Here is a 25,130-nt window from a genome sequence, read left to right as displayed (position 1 = left end):
AATATATTACTATTTGAAATTTAAATTACACCATTTGTCATATACTCCACATATACAATTGTAGTGAGGAAAAGTAGAGTTTAGATTTTTCCCCCTTTATTTCTGCAGTCCACTGACACATTCCAAAGTTCACTATTGCTGAAGGAACATATTAACTTAGGTATTAGAATTGGAAAGGTCATATCCCCATGACATTTCTGATAAAATATGCTATGCCTCAGAAATATCCAGGTAGAATCAAGATTATGCTAATCTCATTTGGAAAGTTGTGCTTGCTACAGGGGAGTTCTGAAATAAAACTATATCTGCCTCCCAGCTCTTTCTTCCCTGTCTTCTCAAGAGGGAGAAACAGTGATCACATCTCATTCAAAGCTCTCCTGCTGCAGTTTAAAGCTATTTGCCTTTTATTCTCTCTTCAAGTTGAGAGCAGCTCATCTCTATTTTCTATTCAATAACCCTGAAGGACTTGACAATTGTTAGTAAAAGCCACTCCCAGGCTTCTCTTTTTGACACTTTACAAATCTATCACTTCAAACCTTAATCATTTATTCAGTTTTTCAACATTCTAGTATCTCTCTTGGCCACCCACTGGGCAATATGTCTCTTCCCACCTATCTTAGCCTGTTCGCAAACAATAGCAAGGGGAAATTAAAGAACATGGCTTCAGCTTTCGCTCTAGATGACAACGTACTAGAACTTCCTTACCCAACTTTTAATAACTTGTTTAAGAGCCCAGGCTTGAGAACATACTGCCTGGGTGATTCCCTGCTCAACCACTTTACTAGCTATGTGATCTTGGGCAGATTAACTAACTCCTTAGTGCTTCATTTTCAATAGTGCCCACCTTGAGTTAGCCTAAGGATTAAGTTAGTGTGACACATGTAAAGCATTTAGAATAATACCTGCAAATGAAAACTATTATAATTACTGTCTAAGTTTTAAAATTGAAGTTTTTTATTTGTGTCATGGTCTGGATGCTTATTCTGGGTTCCAGATGTCTCTGTTTATAGTAACCTAAAATGCCAGCCCACTCTGTTATTACTTTGATATTAATTAACCTGGCGTTTTTTTCTCTTAAAAATGTAAGGCATGAATATATTCGTTCTTATGAGTCCTTTTTTTAAAATTATCATTACCCAAATTTTCTAAGCCCAATTGCTTAGCTCTTTAAGTTGTTGTTGTAATAACAGAAAGTGAAAACGTCACATGAAAATAGGTCTGTAAATAGAGTGAGGGTCTGTAATAGGGCCACTGTCTCTAAATAGGATGACCTTAGTGGTTTCTTGAAAGATGGGACTTTCAGTGCTAAAACTTGGAACACATATTGCAAACCAGGGTGGCTAGCCACCTTAGCTATAAAGGTATAACTTAAGGTAGGGGTAGAACAGAGGAAAAAAGAAGCATAATGATACGTCTCGTTCATGGAACACCATTGCCTTGATTTGTTTGTTTGTTTATCTCAGTGCTGGAGACTGAACCCAGAGCCTTGCATATGCTCAGCAATCACTCTACCGCTAAGCTACAAACCCAGTCTGTTGCTTTGAATTTTGACTCTTGTAATCCCTGGTGAGAATCTAAAGGGTAGACTTGTACTGAGCTAATTAATTCTAAATATCAGGCATTTCAGCTTCATTTTTTTGCTATTATTATCATCTACGGTATATATTTCTTCTCCTTCATTTTATACTGCTCTACTTTCCTTTGATAATTTTGTGCTTTTTTTCTTTTCCCTTTAGGTCAACTCAAATCAAAACATACTCTTGGGATAATGCCCAAGTTATCTTGGTTGGGAACAAATGTGACATGGAAGATGAGCGGGTCATCTCAACTGAGAGAGGCCAGCATTTAGGAGAACAGCTTGGTAAGTAACAAATTAACAAGAAGGAGTTTAGTAATTATTTGCAACACTGAACAAAGTCCCAGTTAATTGAGGGAGGGTGGGAAGGTAATGCAAAGTGCCTCAATGATCAATGGAAACCAACTCATCCTAAGCTGTGAGTGCATTTCCACCCATTTACTGTGGCATCAGTAGAATTCAAACACGATTAAAGAAGCAAAAATGGTACTCAGAATTTTGGTCTTAGCACAAGATATCCAAGTCCATATTCCTGAGAAGTACAGGTTTGCCTTTCCCACTATTTCTTTGGCTTTTTTCTCCATACACATCATTTTCATTGAGTGAGCCCTTAACTGAGTGATTATTATTGTTCTCAAGTTCCTGTGAGAGGTTAGTAATGGCACAGAATAGGTAACACCTAGATTCCTATATATATATATTTTTTGGAACATCATTGATGTTACTGTTACAAATCTTTTTAAGATACAATCTCCTCATCTCGCAAGAATGCATATCATAAACTATACCTACTTAACCAAACCTTTACAGATAACATCAAAGGAGATAACATGGGAGTGCTTTAGAAATAACAAGGCAAGCATTTCAAACACAAAACATTGTATCAAAAGAGAAAAATGTTACCCATGAGTAGGGTAAGGTGAATGGTTAATTCAAGGCATTTTACTATTGTACACTTTCTATTGTGTCAGACATCATGGGGATACAAAAACAGGTCCTGTCTGGGGGTTGGTACCAGTGGGAGGGGGAGATATAAGGAAAGGGTGTAGGAGGATGAATATGGTAGAAATATATATACATGTATATAAATGGAAAAATGAGACCATTGAAACTACTCTAGGAATGGGGGAAGAGGGGATAGGAGAGAGTGATGGAGGGGATGAATTTAACTATAATATATTGTAAGAACTTTTGTAAAAGTCACAATAAACTCCCATTGGAACAATAATTTAAAAAATATAAATAAAGTGTTATCCATCATCTCTGGTCCCTAGACTGTCAAATGGAGAAACTGGAGATACACACAAGAAAGCAGAAATCACAACACAATTTAAAAAAAATAAACAGGTCAATGAGAGTTGTTGAGCTACAAGGTAGAGGCTAAGACAAAAACAATAGGGGGAGTAAGGAAGACACATGGAAAACATTGTGGGGAGGGGGTTAATGGTTGGGGAGTGGAACAGGATACAGATAACAAGCAATGCAGAGAAGATTCCTGTGTAAATAATGGGTGGAAATGGGCAGTGTACCTAGGAAGAGGTGAGTGATGTCAGAAGGGTTAAAGGGCAATATTTGATTTGAGTGGTCCCCAAAGGACAGAAAAATTTAAAAACTACAAAGAGGAAATGAAGCATTATGAATAAAAGGCATAGTAATGGACACAGCTTTTGAGGGGAGCTAAGCTAAGAGGACAGTGAGTAGAAAAGTTAGAACCTAGCCCATAGTTGTCCAAAGCCCAGTTATGAGATTGCCAAAGATAAACTGATCCATTGAGAGGGCCTCTGCTTCATCAATTAATTCTGAGCACTAAACCCAGGTTTTTTCCTTTCATGGTGCTGGTCTTCAAATTATAGGTTAAGACTCAACTCAGGAATTGAGACTATCATAACAAAGAAGAAAGAGAAAAAGAAAAAGGCAGAGGATAGAGAGAATTTCATCTGGTAAAGTTAAAATGTGAAGCTTTTATTTCTTTTTTTTTTTAATAGATTGAAAATCTATTTAACAGATTTAAATGGATATTTCACATTCACATTAGTAATCCACACATGAGCAATCTTCAAATTCTCTAACAATGAGGGAATTGCAAATTAAAATCACAGCAATATTTCAAAGTACATTACATCCATGTTTGTGAAGTTAGAATGAAACTCACCAAGGCTGGGTAGGGTGGATGGGGTAAAAAAGAGTAATAAAGGGGTTAATCTCATTAAAATACAAGATATTCACAGATGAAATACCATGACAAATCCCCTTTTAACAATGAATATGCGTCTGCTGCTGGAGCTAAGGAACACATCTGAGTCCAAGATGTCAGAGCACAAGGACATATCTGAGCCCAAGATGTCAGAGCACATGGACACATCTGAGTCCAGGATGTCAGAACACAAGGACACATCTGAGTCCAGGATGTCAGAGCACCTGGACACATCTGAGTCTGAGATATCAGAGCACACGGACACATCTGAGCCCAGGATGTCAGAACACCTGGACACATCTGAGTCTGAGATATCAGAGCACACGGACACATCTGAGCCCAGGATGTCAGAGCACCTGGACACATCTGAGCCCAAGATGTCAGAGCACAAGAACACATCTGAGCCTAGGATGTCAGAGAACAGAAACACATCTGATTCCAAGATGTCACACTCCCAGGCCCTTCCTGAAGGCAAACACCAGAAGCTTCTGCAGAGGAAACGAACCATGTTCACTGGAAGCTTTTATTTCATACTGTCTCTCTACCCATATGTATACACCAGGTTGCTAGATTGAATGTATTTCTTACTGCAAGTCCTAACTAAAATGATTGGAAACTTTGGCTCTTCTCTGCTAAAAATCCCTCAACATTGCACAGATGTTAAACGGTTCTTGAAATTGTGAGACAGACATGTTTTATGTTCCTGCACAAGTTCTTCCAATGGTTTCTAATTGATTTTTTTGCTCTCTATTCAATAAGGCCCAAAAGTTGTCATAGCAACCAATTTATGTGCCTTCTTGGAGAGTCATTTGCTTCCTTATGTGTAGTTCCTCCTCATGACTACACATTCCTCTACAAATGATCAGGAGAGAGAATTTCTTTGAAAAAATATTCTCAGAATCTAAATTTAAAGGTTTTAAAGAACTTTGCTTTATTTTTTTAAAATACTGGTAAGTTTCCACTCTCTAGAATACTGTCATATACTCCAAGAGGTTAGGCATTGTGTTTTAAAGGTCATTACCACATTTTGGCAGATGGCTCAAAATAACTGCTTCATCCATCTAGTTACAATTAATTCTCCATTATGGGTTGTTGTATCCAATATAACTTCTCATCCTAATGAGAGCACTTGATGGAATAAAGTTGTAGCTGAGCTCTTTAAAATTGTTGTATGGAAAGTGCCCTTGCCAATCCAATTTGTTTTTAGTTTACCAAACAGTTATTTAATGCTTACAATATTCTGGTCCTGGGAATACATTAGACAAATAACACTACCTTCTAGTAACAAACATCATTATGCCTGTAGCAAACTGTACAAACTCAGCATTTTCTTGTCCTCTTCCTAGCCATTTCATTCATGTGATGAGCACCCCCTCCTTGTTAAGTATGGAGCTCTCTGATCATCTCTACAATGTTGAGCCATGTGTCCCATCTCCTTGGTAGATTCTTTCTGCTCTTTCTGTCTTTTGCACTTTGGCTTTCCATCCATAGCCCACCACTTCTCTGTCTACACTATCCATTGGATATTCCCATTCACTCCAACATTTCAACTCTACCTACAAGTTGGCTATCAAATCTTGTCCCAGCACTGACCTTACAATCTAGTATCAGGATTCTGTATCCACCTGCCAACTGTGTATATTCAGAACTTCTAATTGAAGGTGATCAACTAATCATCTGCAGATGAGTCAACTGGGGTTTCAAATGCACACTTATCAACCCCAACTTAGGCTTGCTACATCAGGTTTCAAAGGCAAAGCCCAGGAACCTAGGCTAGGAGAGGGGGTTTGGAGTCTTTGGAATATTTTTCTTCCATTAAGGATAAGAGTTTGGGCATATTTACCCCACATGCCATTGTACCACTCTTGAACAAAAGATAATTAAAGTGAGTAAGACATCATTATAACCCAGACAAAAAAGCCTATGTCCTTGGATTTTAGTAACTATAATTCTGATTGCTGCTGAGACTGAGTGACCCCAGGATGCCTGTTTGGGAACTTTGACTCTGGAATTCTCCAATTTGTTCATATGAATCTTTTAGTTTAACCACTCTCGTCTCTCATTGCCAGTCTGGATAGGAGAGAAAAAAGCAGTAACTGTAGTGTGAGATCATGGGAGCTCTGAACCTTTGCATCCATGGTCTGACTATAAGCAAGCAGATTCTCCTTAAGCAGTTTCCAGCAATGAAAATCACAATTGCAACATCACACCTTCCCTGACTGACTGCTAAGCTCAACTTCAGTCATTGTATCCTTGGCACAACCTTGAGATACAGAATAGATCTTACCCAAACATTATTTTCTATCTTAAAGCCCAGGAGGAAATTGGGCATGTGTAGCTGTCAAACCTACTTAAACTCTGTTCTTGGACCCCATAATCTTCCAGTGATCTTCATGATCCAATGAAATATGCCAGAAAATGACTGGATTATAATCAAAGATAACTTTTCATAATTGCCATCTTACTCAAATTCATACTTTCGCTTTTCAAAATGTGCCCAGCTTTTTGGAATTTTCTCAATGAATAAACTGGAAAATTCCTTAACTATACATCCTGTGCTTTATAAGTAAAATCTCTGGAAATTTTTGATGTCTCACTCTATGGGCCTTAAAAATTACAATGAAAAATACCAATTCAGATTATAATACATAAACACATGGAAATGTCACAATGAACACCTTATGTAGCTATCTTAAACAAACAAAAATGTCTTTTTTTTTTTTTTAACAAAAACAAAGAACAGAAAGGCAAAACAGGTCCTGCCTGGGAAATGGGTACCAGTGGGAGGGGGGAGGATACAAGCAAAGGGGATGGGAGGATAAATATGATGGAAATATTCTGTACACATTTATGTAAATGAAAAAATGAGACCTGCTGATACTATTCCAGGACAGGGGGAGTGGGGATAAAGGAGAATGATGGAGGGGGTGAATTCAACTATGATATATTTGGTATATTGTAGGAACTTTTGTAAATGCCACAATTGTACCCCCTACAATAATAATAAAAACAAAGTATAAAAAATTACAGTGAGATAGCTACCACTAAACTGCACAGCACTTCCTCAGGGCCTTCAGATGACCACTTTAGGGAAGGGATAGTCAGAAGTACTCAAGGAAGTTGCCTTCTAAATAACTACAACTCAAGTTATTATGGAGTGTGCTGTTATTTGCTCACTTGTTGCATCGAGAGCCACACCAGGCTACACTGAGACTAATATTGGCCTCAGAACATGGAGGAGACCACACTTCCTTCTCAGAAAATTCAAATCAGAGAAGACCAAGTCAGCAGCAAGAAGACAAGTCAAGAAGGAAGATTGGGTCTAGAGGAAGGGTTCTCAACCTTGGTCCCACAGTTTAATAACCCAAAAGGCTTTTAAGCATCTAAGTTCCAAACTGTGTCCCAGCCAATTTACTTAGAATCCCTAGGATAGTACTACACATCAGTATTTTTTAAAGTTCTAGGCATTTCTAATGTGTAAACGTGATTAAGAACCACCAATGTATGAAAACATAATGGATTGATTAATTAATTAACAAGAGTAGATTAGCCCAGATAGCCAACAGAAGGAAGCTGTAGTTGGTGTCACTTTTCATGGCTGGACTGGGCTGCTCATCAGCAGCGAGCTGGGCATCAGGATGCCTTCATGTTGACCTTGTAGTCTGGTCTCTTCATGGCTAATGGGTACAAACACTCTTCTCCTTTTATTTTGGCAGTTTTGAGGGGTTGAACTCAGGGCTTTGTGCTTGCTAGTCAGGCACTCTAGCACTTGTGCCACACCCCCAGCCCTTTTTGCTTTGACTGTTTTTGAGATAGGGTCTTGCTTTATGTTCAGGCCATGTCACCATGCCCATCTTTTATTAAGATGGGGTCTTGTGAACTTTTTGCCTGGGGTAACCTCAAACCATGATCCTCCCAATCTCTGCCTGCCAAGTAGCTAGGATTATAGGAGTGAGTCACCATGCCCAATCTACCAGCACTTTTAAGGCTTTTGGGGACCAGAGATTGTGGAGGTTCCTCAAGGATCTAAAAATAGAACTAACATATGATCCTACTATACCACTCCTGGCACATATCCAAAGGCATGTAAGTCAGCATACAATAAAGATATCTTCATATCCATGTTTATAGCAGCACTGTTCACAGTAACCAAGCTGTGGAATCAGTATCCATCAGCAGCTGGTGAATGAATAAAGAAAATATGTTATCTATATATACAATGGAGTATTAGTCACCCACAAAGAAGAATAAAATTATGTCATTTGTAGGAAAAATGGATGAAACTGCACATCATCATGTTAAGCAAAATAAGCCAGACTAAGAAAGAACAATATTGCATGTTCTCTCTCACATGTAGGATCTAGAGGATTGAGGAGGAGAACAAGTGAGAGGAGGGAGAGTGAAGAGAAAGGGTGAATGGGGGTGATTATGATCAAAGTACTTTATATGCATACTTGAAAATAGAACAAGGAGACCATTAAAGTTGGTTAAATGGGGAAGAGGAGAAAAAGAATTGAGTAGGTAAATTTAATCAAAATACATTGTATATGTATGGAAATGTCACAGTGAAATCCCTTTGTTCAATCAATGTACAGTTAAAAAAAAGAAATTGTGGAACAAAGTATAATTAGTAAGTTCAATGAGAATTCAGAAAAGCCCTCTTAAACTTGCATAAAAATGTATTGAGCCAAGGATTCCCTTCCCAAACTTCAGTGGGGTCATGCTAGGACTTTGTTTCTTTTTGTAGACAAGAGATGCTTCAAAACAGAATTCAGAGACACATTGCCGAATTTTATTCATTTGTTCATTCATTCATTCATTCATTCTGTTGTTCAATATTATGGAGTACCTACTATTGTTCAACCGTTGTTACTGAGAGTAAAGAGACAATATGACCAATTTATGCCCTCCTAAGGAGATTGTAGTTTAGGGAGAGACACATAAACAATCACTTTTTTAAAGTCAGTATGTAGGTACATAATAGAAGTACAGACTTCATATTACAAGGCTCAGGAAATTAAGAATATCCCCCTGTCTGGGGCTTTGAGTAAGGTCACACTGAGGAGACAATCTTGACCAGGTTTTGAAGAACAAATAGGATTTTGATGGGTGACAGGCCCTCTAAACAGAAAAAACAGCACTCTGGAGAGATATAATGGAGATATATCATGGAGAGGCTGTTTACAGGGCTGAAGAAATTAAGTTTTGCTCTACACATGCTGAGGAACCAGCATCAGATTTTAAATAGTGGAGTGATAAGATTAGATTTCATTTTAGACCAATTATCATGGCAGTGTTCCCAGAATTAGGGTGTTGAAGATCAAGCAGAGCGCAGAAAGAAAATATTAACACATATTTATCTGTATCTCAACTTACTTATTTTCAGTTATTGGGTATGTTTTATACTAGTCAAAATATAACTTATAAAATAAGCATTCATATACTAGAGCAGTGCAGAATCTTCTTTAAAAACTATAAAGATTGTATTATCAAAAATATCCTGAGACCACTGATTAGGACTGGAGGTAGAAGACAGAAAGGATGGACTCCAACAGAAGGGGACACAATCATGGGAGATATGGCAAGGGCCCAAACAATCCTGGATATACATTAGAACTACCTAGAAAGCATTGCAGCAGTCATGCCAGGACTCTCTCTCTCTCTCTCTCTCTCTGTCTCTCTCTCTCTCTCTCTCTCACACACACACACACACACACACACACACACACACACACACAAACACACACACTCACACACCCCCCAGGTAAATCAGAATCTCAGAATCTCTGAAGCTGGAGTAGGAGCATGATTGCTTTTAGCTCATCAGTTAGTTCTAACATTGGGAAATCAGGGCTGAGAATCCCTCATTTAGGTCTTCACCCTGTCTCACCTGATTGTGTTAAAGTGTAGGACCACAGGCCTCAACTAAGCAGTGGCAGTGGGAACACAATGGATAGAGAGAGTTTTGCCCTCTTTAGGCAGTAGAACTAATAACACTTGGTGAATATCTTGATCCTGCACACTAAGGAACAGAGGCATAAAAAGACAACCCTGCATGTCTGGCTTGAGTAATTGATCAAAGTCCTCATGGAGGGAGAATTTGGGAGTAAAAATCAGCATTATTAGCATGCAGAAGAGATGACACCTAGAAGAGTGAGGGTAGAGAGTCCTTAAACATAAGGACTTGATTCCTGAAATCTGTGCTTTTAAAATGAGGGTAAATTATAGTTTAAATGCTTTGATGAGCTTTGATCTACAAAGAGTAAGGGGACAATGGGAATTTGGAGGCTCAGTAGTAAAGAGAAGAGGACTTTGTGTGTTACAATGTGCAATTAAGTTAAAAGTTCCCTCCATTAAATCCATTTTAGTCTAACATAAGAAATGTGTATAAAAAAGTAAAGCAAATCTTAAGACTTGGCCATTAAACCTATCTATGTCTGCATTATCAACCTTCTCTTAAGCAAAAGAATTGCACTGGCTTAATGGTTTGGTGGTACAAACATTTTTATACCTCATTTCATTCTATAGGCTTCAGCCTGTCAATACAGTAGGTGTTCTTCTTGCCATTCAGTTAGCTAGGGTATCAAAAACAGAGAAGCATGAACAGCCCTCGTAGTGGACACACTCCCACTTTGGACATTTTCAAGTTTTCCTCTTGAGCTGAAACCTGTAACTTGCCTCCAGCCACCACAGTGTAATGAAGGATGATTTTTTTTCCCCCTTCAACTTTTAAAAATTATTTCCCCTTTCCCCTGCAAAAACAATTCTACAGTAAAGCCAGGTTGAGAAGTCAGCAACTCTAATGAGGATAGCATTGCCTTGAAGTCTATTTTTAAACTCAAACCACCTGCTCCAAATTTGCACTGATGTTCTTCAGTGGCTTTTAAGGTTAGTTTAAATCTTAATTGTAGTGTTTATGAAAGAATAGGGATTGCCAACTTCTAGTTTCTGTAGGGATTCCCAGCAGTGCTATTTAAATATTCTGAATACCTGGCTGCATACAACTGTCTGGAGAAGCACAGCCTCCCTACAATTATTTCTCCTGGCTCACATTCTTTTTTGACTAAGTATTCCCAGGAGGTATAAAATGAATCAAGGGTACATCTTAATGTATTTGGTTTGCTTAGCTGTGGTTACATCCATATGTAAAGAAGGGAAAAGACTCCCACTTCCTCCTGGTCCTCATCTTCTTTGAGCTCCCCAAGTCCTATTAAGTCTGATTTGTATTTCATAACTTCATGGATATCAATCCTCCTTATTGGCAGTTGAAATTCATTTCTCAGAAAGTGTTCCTTATGAATAAAGTAACTATGCATCCCAGGTTGCTCAAGACAGTCCCAGTGAATGCTCTTTTCCTAGTGTAAACATGAATAACAGCCCCTTTCAATCTCAAAAGTAACTCAGTTTGGATGACAAGTGACTAGCCCATGACACCTCAGGCAGCAGCTTTTAGTGGTACACCCAACTTCCTCTTTGACCTCAGGATTCTGCACTCTTGTTTTACTTCTAAATTTCCACACAACTTATGTTGTCTAGTGAATAAATTCTCACAGCCCTAGCAGATTCCTATTTTGTTCATTCCTTTCTGTAGTCAACTAAACTAATTTACGTGCTCTTTCCTGTACTTTCTTACTAATCCAGATCTCTACTAACATTTGACCCCAAGGGTAGTAGCCCTATTATTCAGAGTCCAGCTGCTGTAAGGGCCACCAATATACAAAGTCTTCTTGGTAAAGATCTTGCAAAATCCCATTATCTTCCTACCCTTGGGATCAAAGCTGCTTATCCTTCAACTAACCTCATATTTATATATCTCCTGCCCCATTTTTTTCTTACTTGGGTTTGGCTCAAAACTTTGCTTCTTGTCTCAGGATGATCTTCCAAGCTGTGTCCTCTTCCCATTCACACAAGTTTGTGAAATGTTTAAAACTGAATCTAGCTCTGTGTAGTGGAGATATGTATAAACTGCTGGTTTCGTGTTTTGTTTATTTTACAAAACAACATAAAAGTGCTAGTAATAATGTTACCAAAAATTAAAGTCAGGTATAAGAAACATAAACTGCATAATTTCAATCCCCAGCACCATACAAAAAAGTGTCATCTAGATAGAGTTTATGTTGTTAAGTGTTGGAAATTGGAAGAGTTCAAATCAAGTACTGTTGGTCCACCATGGATGGTAATGAGTATCCTTGGTAGATGGAATTGGCAGAGCTTCAGGTCTGTTCACCAGCTTTGCATACTGGCCAGTGTTATTTTGTTTCTCTCGGGGTAAAATTATCATAACTGGGAACAGTGAAGAACAAATCACACTAACCAAATTCACAAGGGACTGACTTCTAATTAAACTTGCCTTTTATTATTTGTGCTGAGAAATGTAAATGCCATGTAGTTGGTAAAACAGATGCTCCTCAACTTAACCACGGCATTATATCCAAAATAAGTCGAAAATATTAGAAGATGGAAATGCACTTAATACACCTGACCTACCAAACTCCATAGACTATTTGAGCCTACCTCCAACATGCTCAGGACATATGTATTAGCCTACATTATTCATCTAACACAAAACCTGTTTTATAATAAAATATTGAATATCTCATGTAATTAATTGAATGCTTTGCAGAAATTGAAAAATAGCATAATCTATAAGGTCAAAATATAATAAGGTAAACCATCCCAATGATGTTTCCTCATTTATTATTTATTCTGTTTAGGCCTTACTCCGTGCCAGGTCTGTGGCATTAAGGAAATGGTGCTGAGCGAGGATAATGACCCCTTATCCTGATGGAGAGGACAGGCCAACCTGCATTCTCACACAGCTGTGCATATGCATATTCTTCTTTATTCTAGACCACTCCAGGCAGTGAATACTCCCAATCCTTGGTGCTTCTTTTCCTCAACTCTGTGGAGATCAACTCTGTTCTCTTTTGATGGTCTCACCTTACAAATGTTGTAATTCATTAGACCATAGCTAAAAGAAAGCAATCTTTCTCTCTATTCTGGAAATCATTTACTGATTTTCAGAAGGGTCCCATTCTGAGCAAAAAGTCATTTGTTAATCTTATCTTAGGGTGACTCACTTCTGAAAGTGGCCAATTGGAAGCACATTGTGGCATTTAGTAACTTTATTCTCAGCAGGTGACTCTTTCTAGTCTCAGTCCCAAATTCCAGGGATACGTTCTATTTGTTGTCTGTAAGTACCTCATCCCCATCTATATACCAAGCTGTGATGTTTGTTCTGAAAGCCATCAGAGTAGATTTCCCCACTCATTCTAGCTACTACACTCTATTCTCTCTCTCTTTTAACTTTAATTAACTGGCATTCACCTGCATTGGATTTATTTGACAAGGAAGTGGCTAGTCTAAGAGTTTTAAAGCCTAAGATTCATTGTTTTATCCTCTCTTTTGAGAATTCAGTGGACATATCAGCTGCTTCTGGAGAAATAATTCCTTTTTTATATTCAGGCTTATCAAGAGAGGGGTTAACTTAATTACAACTTTCAGAACTTATCATCATAGAAAGGAAAATCTTTTAGGTGAAACGTCACATGGTTCTATGTGTCTTCTCTGGACAGGACTGGGTTGGGCTGCTTTTGACAAGAGCTAAATTTAGACATTGACAGGAATTTTCTGATTTAAAGAACTGGTAAACATTAAAACATATTGCTCAGTATAGATAAGAATCATCACAACTGTTTTCATGAAACCAACGTCACTATTCCACAATGCTTGGTTGAAGCACTGCCACAATATATGTAGGTAGACAGGAATGCATGAGGAAAAGAGCATGACTTAAGTTCTTCACTGGATTTCCTACATGTGCAACTCTTTTTTCAGCAGTAAAATGAATATTGTAAAGGTGACTACTTCACAGAGCTAGTTCTAGGACTAGGAAAGTAAATATAAAAGGCTTAGTATAGTAGTCTGTACATAGTAGTGCTCAATAAATTGTCTAAGATTTTACATCCTTGGATATCACAATGAAATCTCACTAGTTTCTGCCCTGCTACTTGAAAACAATATTTGCTCTATTTCAGATGCATCCTCAAAGCAAACATAACCTGCTAATTGATAATGTTGTCACAAACTGAAAATCCTATAAAAATAAAAGTTATTGATGTTTCTGTTGAGAATTCATAAATAGGCCGGGCTGGAAATAGTCTTCTTTACCATTGACAACTTATTAAAATGTTAAGAAGTTACAAAGGGAATACTTAATGGATTTAAGAGAACCCTTTTAAAAAAACACTTGGCACCTATTTGAATATAAACAGACACTCTGCCAATCATAAGTGATCCTTATCTCTGTTAAAAACCCAATCTGACAGAACTTGGACTTCTCAACATTCTAAGAGTTATTAGTTCAGGTGTTGAAGTGTAACACTTCTGCACTTCTTCAAATTTTTCAGAAATGTGTCTTTCCTCATGGATGAATAGAGCTAGTTTAATTTGTTTTATATCATAAATTTCCCATAGGGCAAGACCAAAATGATATTATATGGATTCCATGTTTGGTGAGCTCCATCTAGAAATAATGTGGCTGACAGAATTGCTCACAGGTTTAGTCACTTCATCATCATGCACAAAGGAAAAAAGTGATTCTCTTTCCTTCCCTTTCTCTATTCCCACCCTACCAGCTTCTCCCAACCAATTAACAGCAATCAATCCTTTAATTAGCCAACATCTGCTAGACACCTGCTGGTGATGGGTACTGTGTTAAATATTTCGAGGGACCTGAAGAACCCCATGTGGGATATACACCTAATATTGGGGATTGGTAGGAAATAGGGAGTGACCGCTTAGTGGATACAGTTTCTTTTGGGGTGATGAAGATGTTCTAGAATTAAAGACTGATGGTGGTTGTAAAACATTGGGAGTATACAAAGAGCCACTGAAGTGTACACTTCAAAATGACTAAAGGATGGCCTGACATAGTGGCTCAAGTGGTAAGAGTGCCTGCCTAGCAAGACTGAGACTGTGAGTTCAAACCCCAGTGCTAAAAAAAGAAATGCTAAATGTTGAATTTTATACCTAGTATAAAACAGCAACAAAGTTCCAAATACATGATAGAAAAGTATTTCTAGGGAGTAGGTAATGCCCAGGGAGGGCTAGGGCCATTCAGGCAAGACCTTAGAGTTGTAACGAAGTCAGCTATATGTGGAAGGCTTCAAACTCAAATATCTACAAGGGATGTAGATAAGTTAATTGAATACAATAGCCTGGTCTAAAATCCAAACATGATTTGTTTGCAGATTAAATACATAGAAAAATGTCACAAAAGTAACGGAATGCTTTCCCCTTTCTCTTGAAACAAGAATCCCTTCTCTGTGTAACTTCCATTTCCCCCCCCGTTAATAGACACAGATGCCAAGAAACACAAGTGCAAAGGGAACCGACAATTCCAACCTGGGTTTCATGTCAAAAAGACAGCAGGAGTGACAGGGACTGTGGTCAGTTGGAGAGATAACCCATCTTGAGTGTGCTAGCCATAAATGCCAAGGCATGCCTTTCACAGGCTCATTACATTGAAGATTCCAAGGTTTAAAAATACACCAGAAATCTGAAAATGTATGGGGGAAATCTTGACTTTTTTTTTTTTAAGGTTGGTCAAAGATTAAATGCAAGCTACAAAAGGCAGCAAACTCTGTCTAGAAGGATAGGCCAGATTGAGAAAAGGGAAAGGATGTGGATATGTGCTTCAAGTTGAGATTCACATGGATGGAGCTGCAGTGGGGTTGCTTTGAGTCTATCCACCAGACAGAGAAGGGACATGAGCCTGGTGGAAGTGGAAGGTTGGGTGTGAGAGTAGAGGTCTGGGAAGAGGTTGGGTTGGAAGAAGTCTGTAATGGTGGAGACTGCCAGGCTGTGGAGCTTGAATTTGTTCAACTGAAAATAAGGAACCATAATGTACAGCCTTGTCTGACACTCGGACAGCTACTTCCTCTGCTGTGCTGTATCCGAGCCTTTGCCAGAAACAAAGGGAGTTAGCTCAAGTCTGGAAGGACTGGAAGAAAACTCTCTGTGGACTGGTATTTGTCAAAGCCACAGAATGACCCTTGCATAGTTTCAGAATCCTGCCATCTGTCCTTGCCTGGCGAAAGACAAGGACTTAGGAACTGAAAGCTTTGATTTTTCTTTTTTTTTTTTTAAGCAACACTCACCTTTGGCTGAGTTCCTGGTCATTCTGCACCTTCAGCCTGTTTTCTTTGGCACTTCTTCAAGCAAGTGGGTCAAAACCTTCCCAATCCTCCTCCTAAAGTCTGTCTCCAGGCTGGGGCCCAACATGGAACAAGTTAATATGTGATTTTCCTGCTGCTTAGCAGTCCTTTCTTCTGACCCAACTGTCACCCATCAGGCAGCACAATGACCTTTCCTTGCAACTTGGTTCATCCAGTTCCACAGAAATGGAAGGACAAATTGTAGAACAAGAGGGCGGAACAGGTTCGGCCTGGAAGGGGATGGGATGGATGGCCCAAACAATATATACACGTGTGAATAAATGTAAAAATGATAAAATAAAAATAAATAAAAGAAGGACAAGACATGGAATCTAGAATCAGGACATAGAAGATCATATTTGGGAGTTTAGGAAAAGGAACTTAAAAACATAGACTTTTAACAATTAGGAATGAAAGGACTTATTGCACTGTGATTTTACTAAGTATTTTCCAGGAAAAAAATAGTAATTTTGATTTTTCTTGCAACATAAAATTTTAAAAGATTAGAGAGCCCAAAATGGTGTTCAGGACCTTCCTAGGGTAAAAAGGGAACAATAATCCTGCAGAAAATCTTATGAAACTAGACAGCACTTTACAGTATAGTATATCTATTAATGCATGGGAATGAATCTAGGGTCACCTATAAGATTGCTTTAATGAATGCACTGGAAAAAGAGATGCTTCCTGTTGGAATTGTGATTATTACTGCTAACATTGCAATCACAAGTGGAAAGGAGTCTCTGTGGGGTGCTGTGACATTTCAGTACTCTTCAAATGCCAGAGTGACAGCCTGGAGCCTGCCACCTCAGTGAGCAGCATGCTGTTGGCCTAAAGGCCTGCTTACTGCCCTGTGGGCATCAGCGTGAAAAGGTGCCTGGCTTCTCCAAAGGGCCTTCAAGGAGTAAAGCGTACAGAGCAGTGCCAGCAATGCAGGCCTATGCCACCAGTCATGTGGCATGGAGTTGGGGCCCTTTATGTTCACCAGCATGACCTAGAATGCCCTTCCAGGGAATCAGTTGCTCTCTCATTTCCACTGAGAGCAGAGCAGAAAGGGTTGTACTTAAACACCTATAGAAGGGTTTGCATTAGGTTGGGTAAACACTTTTTAACAGAGAATTCTGCCAGTCACTGGAATGGTTTCGTCAGTAAGGCATGGGATTTCCTTCTGGAGAGATCTCTGATGACAGTTTATTATTATTCCCATTTATTTAGGATAATGGTTCACTTTAAGTAACTGTATATAAGAGCTTTATTATTATATAATTTATATACTCTACAAATTCACTCATTTAAAATGAATTCAGTGGCTTTTACTCTAGTCACAGAGCTATACAATCTTCATCATATCACATTTTTGAATATTTTCATCACTTCAGAAAGGAGCCTTATGCCCACTAGCATTTACTCCCCATTTCCTCTTATTCCCGACCCCAGCCCTACGTAACCAGTAATCTAGTTCCTGTCTCTGTAGATTTACTTATTCTGAACATTTCATTAAAAAGAAATTATATAATGCGTGTTCCTTAATACCTTGCTTCTTTTACTTAGCATAGTCTTTCTAAGGTTCCTCTGTGTTGCACAATGTATTAGTACTTCATTATTTTTCATGGTTTATTAATATCACTTTATAGAGTTATACCACATTCTATTTATCCATTCATCAGTTAGTGGGTATTTGGACTATTCCTAATTTAGAGGATATTGTGACTAATGTTGCCATAAACATCAGTGTACAAAGCTTTACGTGAGCCTATGTGTTCATTTCTCTTGGTTTGTATCTAGGAGTAGAATTTTTGGATCAATTACTAATTCTACCATTTGGGGAACTGCCAGACTACTTTCCAAAGAGTCTTCATCATTTTAAGTTTTCTCCAGCAATATGTGTAGATAGTGAGTCTCTCTCTCTCTCTCTCTCTCTTTCTCTCTCTGTCTCTTTTTGTAAAAAAAGAGATGTAACCTGAAATTTATCTTCTTAACCATTTTCAAGTGTATAGCCCAGTGGTATAAGTACATGCAGACAGTAGTGCAGTCAATCTCTAAAGCTCTTTTCATCTTGCAAAACTGAAACTCTATACCTACTAAATAAGTCACTCTTTCCCCTTCCCCCAGACTCTGGCAACTGCCATTATTTTTTATGTTGCTGTGAATTTGACTTACTCTGGTTACCTTCTATAAGTGCAACCATATTTTTTTTATGACTGACTTATTTCACCTAATATAACATCTTCAAGGTTCATCTTTATCATAGCATGATCAAAATTTCCTTCCTTTTAAAGGTGAATAAAAATCCATCATATCTATAGACCACAGTTTGTCCATTCATTGGTCAGTGGGCACTCGGCTTAGTTCTACCCTTTGGCTATTGTCAGTCATTCTGCTACGGACATGGGCGCACAGAGAAGAGTGAGTCTTAACCCTTCAGATGCATAAGAGACCCAAGCAGCCTGATAAAATGTGTATTCCACCTTAGGACATTTGGGGTGGAATTTGGAAACTTTTACACATTTCAGGTGGTTCTAAGGCAGGTGGGCCTCCAATCTATGAAGTCAGGATATAAGATCACGCCACTTGGGCCCTCAAGTGAAATCTGATCTATACTCCCTTTTTGCTGCCTTCTTCAATGATATGCGCTTCAAAAAGGGAGGAACTAAGTTGACTTTGTGCTTCTTCCCTTCTTTTCTCAGCATAGCTCATGCATTTTTCCAAGCAAACTGTTTTCAAGGTTCTGTCTGTTCCCTAACACCAAGAAGTCATATACAGGGCATGTCTGGGCATGCCTGTAATGGCCTTTGGAAAGGGCCAAAGTGATCCATTCAGGATGAGGCATGAGAAAACCTAAAACAATGATGTACTGCACCACATGCAATGCTTATTCAACTTGGGAGCAGTGCTGCGTCTGCCAGAAAAGAATGCGAATGGTACCGACAAGACAGGAATGAGAAAGGATGGTCAGAGTTTCTATGGCTCATTGAAAGTGTTCACTGATTAGTTGATGAAGACATATATGTGCTGAAATTATTAACAGCAGATGATGTAGTCTGAAGGACAGGTGTCCAAGGCTGGAAGCTTTATTGGTGACCTACTTATCAAGAGATTTTTGTCAGGATTGACAGTAGGCTTGCTGTGTAACCTTGGGCTACTTATTTGATCTTTATGAAGCACACTTTTCTGCCCAGTAAATTGGAAGCAATCTTCAAAGTTATATGACTGTGTCTCTGAAGTACAGACTGACATGTGGTTTCCCACTGATGTTGATGTATAAGGATAGGAAGGTAAAGATTTCTGAGAAAAAACTTACGTTGTTATAGTTAACACTAAAGTACAGAGACAGCAGGAGGTAATAGCTATAAAATTCAGTGAATTAAATAAGAATAAAGTCTATAGTGGTTAGATTTGTGGTTATGAATTAGGCCGTGAGCTTTGAACACTCATGAACATAGATAAATGAGTGGCTTCACACATAGGTGCATGAAAAAGACATTGATTCACCTAGACAGAGAATCAATGAACTGCACAGTAAACTCTTCTTTGCCTTGAATTTAAACAACTAAACAGTAAAATACTAATGTTTGTAATTTTCATCTAAGATATTTTTGAATGTTTCATTTTTTGTATCAATTATACAATTTTTCATTTTTTGTATTGTTTATTCACTTATTCATATGTGCATACATTGTTTGGGCCTCTCTCCCCCCCTTCCCCACCCTCTTCTTCTTCCCCCCAACCCCCTCACTTCCAGGCAGAACCTGTTCTGCCCTCTTTAATTTTGTTGAAGAGAACACATAAGCAATATCTTTTGAGATAAAGATAACTATACAAAGAGATTCCTAGTGTTGCTTCCATGCACATATATATTATAACCCGAATTGATTCATCTCTACCAGACCTCTTCACTACTTCCTGGTCACTTTCCCATAGTGGCCTCTGTCAGTTTAGGATTCCTTTATTCTCTCTTCTACAGTGGACACATCAAACATTTTCAAGTTTTGGATTTCCTACCTTTCCCTATTCCTCCTATACACGTTCTCCTCTTAGCGTGTGGCCCATGTCCAATAATATTACTGCATTTGCTTTAGGTCTATAATCCACATATGAGGGAGAACATGTGATTTTTGGCCTTCCGAGCCAGGCTAACTTCACTTAAGATGATGTTCTCCAGTTCCATCCATTTCCTTGTGAATGACAAAATTTCATTCTTCTTTATGGCTGAGTAAAATTCCATTGTGTATAAATACCACATTTTCTTAATCCATTCATCGGTAGTGGGGCATCTTGACTGTTTCCATAACTTGGCTATTGTGAATAGTGCTGCAGTAAACATCAGTGTGCAGGTGCCTCTGGAGTAACCTGTGTCGCATTCCTTTGGGTATATCCCTAGGAGTCGTATTGCTGGATCACATGGCAGATCTATGTTTAGTTTTTTAAGAAGCCTCCATACTGTTTTCCAAAGTGGTTATACTAGCCTACATTCCCACCAGCAGTGTATGAGAGTTCCTTTCTACCCACATCCTTGCCAACATTTGTTGTTGGTGGTGTTTTTGATGATAGCTATTCTCACAGGAGTGAGGTGGAATCTTAGTGTGGTTTTGATTTGCATTTCCTTTATGCCTAGGAACGATGAACATTTTTTCATGTGTTTTTTGGCCATTTGGATTTCTTCTTTTGAAAACGTTCTGTTTAGTTCAGTTGCCCATTTCTTTATTGGTTCATTGATTTTGGGAGAGTTTAGTTTTTTGAGTTCCTTGTATATTCTGGTTATCAGTCCTTTGTTGGATGTGTAGCTGGCAAATGTTTCTTCCCACTCTGTGGGTTGTTTCTTCAGTTTAGAGACCATTTCTTTTGTTGTGCAGAAGCTTTTTATTTTCATGTAGTCCCATTTGTCCATCTTTTCTCTTAGTTGCTGGTCTGCTGGAGTTCTATTGAGGAATTCCTTGCCTATACCTATTGCTTCCAGAGTATTCCCTGCTCTTTCCTGTACTAATTTCAGAGTTTGGGGTCTGATATTAAGGTCCTTAATCCACTTTGAGTTGATACTAATTCAGGGTGATACACATGAATCTAGTTTCAGTTTTCTGCAGGCAGATAACCACTTTTCCCAGCAACATTTGTTTAAGAGGCTGTCTTTTCTCCATCATATGTTTTGACATCTTTGTCAAAACTAAGGTGGGTGTAGCTGTGTAGACTCATATCTGGGTCCTCTATTCTGTTCCAATGGCCTTCATATTTGTTTTTGTGCCAGTACCATGCTGTTTTTATTACTATGGCTCTGTAATACAGTTTGAAGTCAGATATTGTGATCCTCCAGTGTTGCTGAGAATTGCCTTGGCTATTCACAGGCTCTTGTGTTTCCAAATGAGCTTTAGGGTAGATTTTTCAATCTCTGTGATGAATGTCTTTGGGATTTTGGTGGGTATTACGTTGAACATATAGATTGCTTTTGGTAGTATAGCCATTTGATTCTACCAATCCATGAGCACGGAAGATCTTTCCACCTTCTGTAGTCTTCCTCGATCTCTTTCTTCAGAAATTTGTAGTTCTCCTTGTAGAGGTCGTTCACATCCTTTGTTAGGTTTACTCCTAGATATTTGATTTTTTTTTTGAGACTATTGTAAATGGAATTGTTTTCATATATTCTTTCTCCATTTTTTCATTGTTGGTGTAATGATTTTTGTAAGTTGATTTTGTATCCTGCCACATTGCTGAAGCTGTTTATAGTGTTTAGGAGTGTTGAGGGTAGAGTTTTTTGGATCTTTGAGGTATAGGACCATGTTGTCTGCAAATAGGGAGACTTTGACAGTTTCTGTACCTATTTGTGTTCTTTTTATTTCTTCTTCTTGCCTTATTGCTCTAGCTAGGAATTCCAGGACTATGTTGAAGAGTAGGGAGAGTGGGCACCCTTGTCTCATTCCCAATTTTAGGGAAAATGGTTTCAGTTTTTCTCGGTTAAGTATGATGTTGGCTGTAGGTTTGTCATATATAGCTTTTATAATGTTGAGGTACATTCCTTCTATTCCTAGTTTTCTTAGAGCTTTTATCATGAAGTGGTGTTGAATCTTATGAAAGGCTTTTTCTGCATTTATTGAGATGATCAAGTGGTTTTTGTCTTTGCTTCTATTAAGGTGCTGTATTACATTTATAGATTTGCATATGTTGAACCACCCCTGCATCCCTGGGATAAAGCTGACTTGGTCATAGTGAATGGTCTTTCTGATACGTCATTGGATTCAGTTAACCAGACAAAGACACATCCAAAAAAGAGAACTATAGGCCAATCTCCTTAATGAACATCGATGCAAAAACCTCAATAAAATAATGGCAAACTGAATGTTTCATTATATATATATATATGTATATTATTGGCAGTCTAATTACCAAAATTTTGTGTTAATTCTGTAATTTGGTATAGAGATGTTGTAATGGTCATCTTGATGAATCTTAAGCAGTATAAGATATCAGAAAATCTTTAAAATTGCTAAGAAAGATTGTATCCTTTAGCTCACTGACAGTATTAATTTGAGCTAATCACTTTTTAACTATATATATTGATGAAAGTTCATTGTATATATTGTAATTATTATTATTTTTGGCATCACTGAATTTAAACTCAGGGCCTCATGCTTGCTAGGGAAGCAGCTTTACAGTTTGAGCCATGCCCCCAGCCCTTTTTGCTTTAGTTTATTTTTCAGATAAGTTCTCATACTTTTGCCCAGGCTAGCATCTGATCATGATCCTATTACTTCCACCTCCCAAGTAGCTGGGATTGCAGGCATACACCACCCCACTTGTCTCCCATATTGTAATTATTAATTAACAAAAAATTTATAGTTTAACTGGAGCAAAGCAGAAGCTCCCTTCTGCAGGACATCTAGGTTAGTAGTTCACATTCCAGCTTTGCCATTTACCAGCTGAATAAGGAAATGTTTGAACAGATCACCCAGCCATTTTGTGTCTCCATTTCCTTACCAGTAAATTTGGAGAAAGTGATGAGTAAAATGAGTTAAAATGTATAAAGTGATTTAGCTAGTACCTATAATATAGCAATCACTCAATAAATGGTAGTTTATTATTACTTACACAGTTGTTATCACAACCCTTTCTAGTTTGGCACTTTTAGCCGTATCTTCTCATTTGAGACTTACGATATTCCTATAAAATAGGTAAAAGTAAATGTCAAAAATAATGAAAGTAGAGATTAAAAGTGTAACTTGCTCATGTTCTCAAACCTAGGAAGTATTGACAGTGGGGCTGTTGTGTTTTGACTGATATTCCCCCAGACTCACCATATTATGATCCCCTTCTCAGCCATGCTGGGGAAATAAGGGCTGTTATAACATGGTGACTTTTTTCCCAGGACAGTCTTCTGAACAGTCATGTACTCTTAGGTTTCCAAGTTAAAGTGGAGAAGCCAAGAGCTTCTCACAACAGCATTTAGGCTGTTGTGATAGAGGATTATTTTGACCTGAAGTTTACACCAGTATCATAGAGTGACTCAGTGCAGAGATTAAAGAAGTCACATTTGACAAGAGCTTGTGTGGATCACTATTTTTCAACAATGATGCAATCCTTTACAATACCCTTCAAGTTTAGTGCCTTCCCAAACATACTAATAAATAAAAGAAGTGTTAGCAGAAGAGGTTGGGGAATTGAACATGAAAACAGGAAATATGTACCAAATTCTGGTATTTGTTTTTCATAGTCTCATCCAAGGACCTTGGCTTCTTCAGTGGGTTTTTGAAATCTTGTGACAGAAAGTACCTCCCATCAATACTGGGAAACTGGTAGTGATACCTGAGCAAATAGGATTCAGATCATTCCAATATCTAAGCAACAAGAATATTGCTTAGATCCATACTTGCTTCCTCCAAACCTGGATGCAGATGCTGAAAAGAATGGTTTAGCTCTATGAACCATACAAACACTAGAAACAAACATCTGTTGACACCAGATGGCCTAATCTGTAGATAAAGAAATTCAGACTACAAGAAAATGACATAATCATTTTCCAGAGAAATAAAAGCCAAAGACAGTTTGAAATATCCATCTCTATTTTACAGAACTGAGCTTTACTGATATTTTTTGGTCAAAATATTCACTTGAATTTTAACAATAGAGTAGCTAGTGAAATTCAGACTCAACTTTAGTCATCTGACCAAATAATATCATTAATAAATTAGAAATTTTAATTCATGAGGATTATTTTTATTTAATACTATTTAAGAAAATAAGTATTTGTGAGTTATCTGAGGGATTTTGACATGGATGCAAAGTATTAGTTGTTTCTCCTTTGGTTCCATAAGCTAGAATGAAATTGGCTGATTTAATCATTTTGAATCCATGTGGCTCCTCTGAGATAGGGCCAGATGTAACCAGAAGGATTTATAGGGTGTAAAATTCAAAATGGATTAGAGATGCTTTTCTGTGTTCAGCCCAACACATCCTAAATCAACATCCCCTGAATGGACCAGAGCAATCTCTGGCTGGCCTAGTGGGGAAGTTGTCATGGCAACTGACTGGCAAGCTCAGCCAGTGGAATGTGAATGCAAACAATAGAATGAAAAGATTGTGTATAAAACAGCATAGTAAGGCTGCTCCTACCCAGGTACATCAGGGAAGGTGTGAAATTGTCCCTGAATTTTGTAACTTCTTGCAATTTTGCCTGCTCAATTGAAATTTATTAAGTGTCCTTTCCCAGTTACTGGTTTTAAAACATTTCTGTCAATAGAATACACAAGGTATGGAAAAATAAGCACCCAGTAGATGAATGCAGTGGTGTACTAGCCCTGGAGAGCTGTCAGACTGACACTAATCAAAAATCTCTTAAAGGAGGTGGGAAGCAGGCTTAAGGTAAAGCCCATGACTCTTTAGTGCCACCTTGCGTCCTATTAGATGCTAAAAATTTACTGGAAGCAAGCCATCCTCAAACACATCACTGGACAGCAGTAGGACAGACAGGGAAAACATTAGAGCTGGATTATCAGAATTGGTAGTCCCCTTTTCAGAAGAAATTGCACGTGATTCTTTCTAAACCTCAGGTTGATAAAAATGAAGATTAATAACTTTGGTATAATGTAGAAATGAAAATCGAATGAAATGTCAAATAATGCCAATTTCAAAAGTTGGCAAGAGGCCAAAATGGTGGCTG

At 38.1% G+C, this 25,130-nt stretch overlaps 1 protein-coding gene across 2 annotated transcripts in view; it reads left to right on the top strand.

The window, feature by feature from the left end:
• The window catches only part of Rab3c (RAB3C, member RAS oncogene family), a 249,968-nt gene that overhangs the window by 216,402 nt on the left and 8,436 nt on the right, over positions 1 to 25,130 (top strand). For both annotated transcript variants that reach the window (XM_074077466.1, XM_074077465.1), the window contains exon 4: positions 1,737 to 1,861. In XM_074077466.1, coding sequence (XP_073933567.1) covers positions 1,737 to 1,861 — 125 coding nt within the window. The remainder of the gene's footprint in view (positions 1 to 1,736; positions 1,862 to 25,130) is intronic.

This window comes from Castor canadensis, chromosome 6, assembly GCF_047511655.1.
Source record: "Castor canadensis chromosome 6, mCasCan1.hap1v2, whole genome shotgun sequence".
NCBI classification, from domain to species: domain Eukaryota; kingdom Metazoa; phylum Chordata; class Mammalia; order Rodentia; family Castoridae; genus Castor; species Castor canadensis.
The sequence above is the reverse complement of the archived record's forward strand: the minus strand, read 5'-3'. Positions and strand labels throughout refer to the sequence as shown.